Source organism: Diabrotica undecimpunctata, chromosome 9 (genome assembly GCF_040954645.1).
Source record: "Diabrotica undecimpunctata isolate CICGRU chromosome 9, icDiaUnde3, whole genome shotgun sequence".
NCBI lineage: Eukaryota > Metazoa > Arthropoda > Insecta > Coleoptera > Chrysomelidae > Diabrotica > Diabrotica undecimpunctata.
The window spans coordinates 50,351,904-50,356,219 of record NC_092811.1 but is presented as its reverse complement, the minus strand read 5'-3'; the positions used below and the strand labels follow the sequence as shown (position 1 = coordinate 50,356,219).

At 31.5% G+C, this 4,316-nt stretch overlaps 1 protein-coding gene across 1 annotated transcript; it reads left to right on the top strand.

Moving 5' to 3' along the window:
* Positions 1 to 358: 358 nt before the first annotated feature.
* LOC140449517 (uncharacterized) lies at positions 359 to 1,804 on the top strand. Its single transcript, XM_072542710.1, has 2 exons — positions 359 to 612; positions 1,331 to 1,804. Exons 1-2 carry the CDS (start codon positions 501 to 503, stop codon positions 1,561 to 1,563), a joined length of 345 nt encoding a protein of 114 aa, XP_072398811.1. The 5' UTR covers positions 359 to 500; the 3' UTR covers positions 1,564 to 1,804.
* The last annotated feature ends 2,512 nt before the right edge of the window (positions 1,805 to 4,316 follow it).

Below are 4,316 nucleotides of genomic sequence, written 5' to 3'. Positions count from 1 at the left end.
TTGGATAAATTTAAGAAATAAGTATGGAAGGGAGAAAAAAGCGTTGCCTTCTGGTTCCGGAGCTCCTGTTACCCCACAATGGGAGTACTTTGATTCAATGTCATTTCTAAATAAATACATTAAGCCCAGAAAGGAAGTACAGAATTACTTTCTGTACTAACATGTATTTTTGACCATAGATCACGAAAATGATTTGTGGCCTTAAAGAGACTATATCTTAAACAAATACGAATTTCTGACAAAAAATTCAAACATTTTTTTCGTGATCTACTGCCAAAAATCCGTAAGTATAAAAAATGTCATGAGCATCAAGATGGAACAGAGAAAGTAAAAAATTACCCCAACTTTTTAGTACACATACAACAACAGAAGAAGCCCTAAATCAACATGCTCCACCTTTACAATCACCGGTTTTTGACTCATCAAGCTGCTCCAGTGCATGGTCAAATTCCACAATAATTGAAAGCACCTTAGACACAGGTCTGACAGAGGATTGTAATATGGAAATGTCTCCACATTCTATATACGAAGAAAATATTATTATCCAGATGGAAGAGACAGAGGATCAAAGAGTGACTGTAAATTCAGAAAAGGTGCAGGTTGCTGATAAAGGTGAGGCTTAATTTTAATTAAAATGATTGAACTTACTTGTGCCAAGTAATTTTGTAAAAAAAATCCAATAATAATTAATAGGAGGTTACATTAGTAAACACTACAAAAAATATTGAGCATTTTCGATTATAAATTTAATAATTTATTAATTGAAAGTTTTTTAATTAAAGTTTTCAAAGTGTTTTTTAATTTTATTCTGAATTATGGGTAACAGCTTGGGAATCTAATTTCATATTCAAAGGAACATTAAGATCTCTCCATATTTTGACCAGTGTGTCAGGTTGTAGATTGCAGAGTATATCAGACTGACCCAGTATCCATGAAAAAAGTATTTTAAACTTGTTTCTTACTTGCAGATGAAATAAGATTTTTGTTTTAAGGCACCAATAATCTACTGTAGCAGAAATCTTGCTATTATTAATTTTAGATATATTATTAAAAGAACCAACTCTGATATTATTTATATTTGTTGACTCAAACACAAAAAACGGGCCAACATATTTTTTAGAATAAATATTAACAATTGAATTTAATTTATTCTGTCAAAATTATACACACAAAATCAGTCGGGTAGGTAGGTCAAATATATTTGACCTAAATGCATTGAAATTCAGGTACTGCCATCTATTAAAAAAATGTTAAATGTTCTTTTATAAATGTTTATTTTATATAATATAAATACATTTTCATTGGATTTAATACATTGTGTTCATTATAGAAAAAAATAAAAAGAAAAAAAACTTAAATGGACTTGACCCATCTCTTGAGATAATTGATGCTGCTAAATCCATCACTCAACATTTAAAAAATCTTACTGGTCAGAAGAAAGAACCAATAACTTCAGCAGATACCTTGGGGGAGTATATTGCTAGTGTTTTAAAAGAAATGACTCCGGAGCAGCAAAAAAATAAAAGACGAAGACTTCTTGAAGTTTTAGAAGACGATGATTAGATATTACGTAAAATTTTTGTAAATATTATCTTTTAATAAAAAATATTACAGAAAATGCATGTTTATTTAATTTTTATTTGTTGGTTAATAAAATTAATTAAAATCAAACTAACAAAGTAACCTATCATATTACACCCATAAAATAATTAATTAATCAATCTTACAATATACCAGGGTCAGCAAAAGAACAGGTCTGATATTATTCTACATTATGATAATAAAATTATTACTAAGTCTTGTGATATTGCTAATTCGTTTGCCTCATATTTTGCTACAATTACAGAATATAATCTTCAAACTCATTTTGGCACATCGTTGTCTTCTTCTTGTACTACCTCAAAAATGTGTACCTAACAAAACATTTTTCTTTTTACCCGTAACTCCAATTGAAATAACAAATACAATTGATCAACTAAAAAATAAGGCTAGTACTGCCTATATATCTACAAATGTTTATGTAAAAGAGAAAATCAATACATTTCCAGTAAATTTAGACAATCACTATTACAATACAAGAAGTGCTGAATCTTTACGAGTTCCTACACAGAATATCCAAATTTCAAAATTGCTTCAGATATATGGGGCTGACCCTATACAATCATTTACCAAAAACTGTGAAAGAAATACCACTTTCCTCTAAATTAAAAAAAAAATGTTGACTATTGGAGTGTTCTTCCTCTCAATACCTTTTCTAATTGCCAGGGAACTTCTCCTTGAGTTGATACAAAATAATTTGTCATGGTATTTCGTGACTCAATATTTATGCGTCTAGCATTGTTGGCTGATAAACGTCCAACTGACTGTAGTGGTTCATCGATTTCTTTCCGCCATATGGCATTTTCTTCATCTCCACAATCTACATACCCGGGAGGGCAATAATGAGTTGTATCAGTTCCTTCAGTTTTGAGCATGCAAAAATTATGGAGAACCACACATGCTTTTACAATACTGTCCACATTTTTTTCATCAGCAATAATGGTTTGCTTGAGAATTCGCCATCTGGCAACTAAAACTCTAAATGTGTTTTCAATAATTCTACGGGCCCTTGAAAGTCTATAATTAAAAATCTGCTGTTTCAGTGTCGTGTTGTTCTTTGCACATGGACGCATTATGTACTCTGTTAGGGGGAATGCTTCATCAGCAACGAACACATAGGGAAATTTAATGTCAGTGTTGGGAATTTCAGAAGGCAAAGGCACATTTAATGTTTTTGACTCAAGACGCTTACCAAACACACTATGTTTAAAAATACCCCCATCACTTTGGGATCCATAGGCTCCAATATCTACCAAAGTAAATACATACTTAGCATCACAAGCTGCCATCAATACAATGCTAAAAGTTTTCTTATAATTAAAGAAAAGAGAGCCAGTTTTTGGAGGAGCTTGTATGTTTATGTGTTTCCCATCTAAGGCACCTATGCAATTGGGAAAATTCCAGAGATCAAAGAAGTTCTTGGCAATATTCTTCCATTCTTGGGTAGACGAAGGACTTCTTAGATAGTTTGGAGAAAGTGCCTCCCATATTGCATTACAAGTTTCATTAATAATTGTGAACAGTTGTTAAGCCCATTTGGTAATGCCATGCCAAACTTTGCATGCTTCCTCCTTGTGATAGGAATCTGTTGAGAAAAGTTTTTTGTTTGAATAATTTTGAGATATTTATCTAACAAATAAGATAAATTACTTACTGCAATGTTATGGCAAGCCTTTCTTCTTCTGATATCCCGTCTTTTATTCTTCTCTTGGAAATTCTACTTTTTACAAGACCTAATAGCTCATTAAATACTGGAACAGTCATTCTTGTATACTTGAAAAATTGCTCTGCATCTGCTGCCTTCATCTTTAAAAAATAATTATACGCATTCTCTATTTTTCTGTTACGGTTTATGGGTCTTGTTTTATATCGTCTTGGACGCGTCTATATTCTTTGGTAATAGTATAAACACACATCCTTGGTTTATTATGATTCCTATAATTTATAGGTTATATTTATATTGAATGTTGGTTAATCTCACTTATTCATGGTCACCAATTCTTGCCACTGTTTTACTCATGCGCAAAAATTCCACTACGTCCATTTATAAATTGACAAAATATTTACAGTCCGTTTCTTACGTCTCCAGTGCATCTACGTCTACAGTACGTCAAACTATAAATCCAGCTTAAGACACGAAGTTGAAATAAAGTTTTTTTTTTTTTATTTAAAACACTTATACCACATCAACCACGCAGGGTTATTAGTGGGATGACAAACACAATAGTTTTAATACGATTATGTACATTAAATAGTATTATACAATTTTATATCTTTTAAATAACTTAATACATTTAAATTTTTATCTGTCAAGATGGATTTGAGGTCGTCTGGAATTCCATGCATTCTTCTTTAATTTTGGAAACATGGGCAGTCAAGTAGGAAGTGTTTCACTGTCAATGAAGTGGAGCAGTTATTGCAAATTGGCGGTGGATCTTTAGTGATTAAAAATTTGTGTGTGACAGCAGTATGACCAATTCTTAAACGGTTTATAATTACTTGATCTCGTCTACTTGTAGGGTTATTCAAAGAGCTGTTCACCTTTTTGCATATTGGGTTTAATTTGGTTACTGAATTTTCCCAGTAATTTTGCCAAATGTTACTGCAATGATCTTTAATCAGATGTTTCATGTCACAATAAGGATATTTTGTCATTTTTGTAGTATCTTCTAAGTTGATACGGCTTATAGTTGCTAGTTGATCTGCTTTTTCATTTC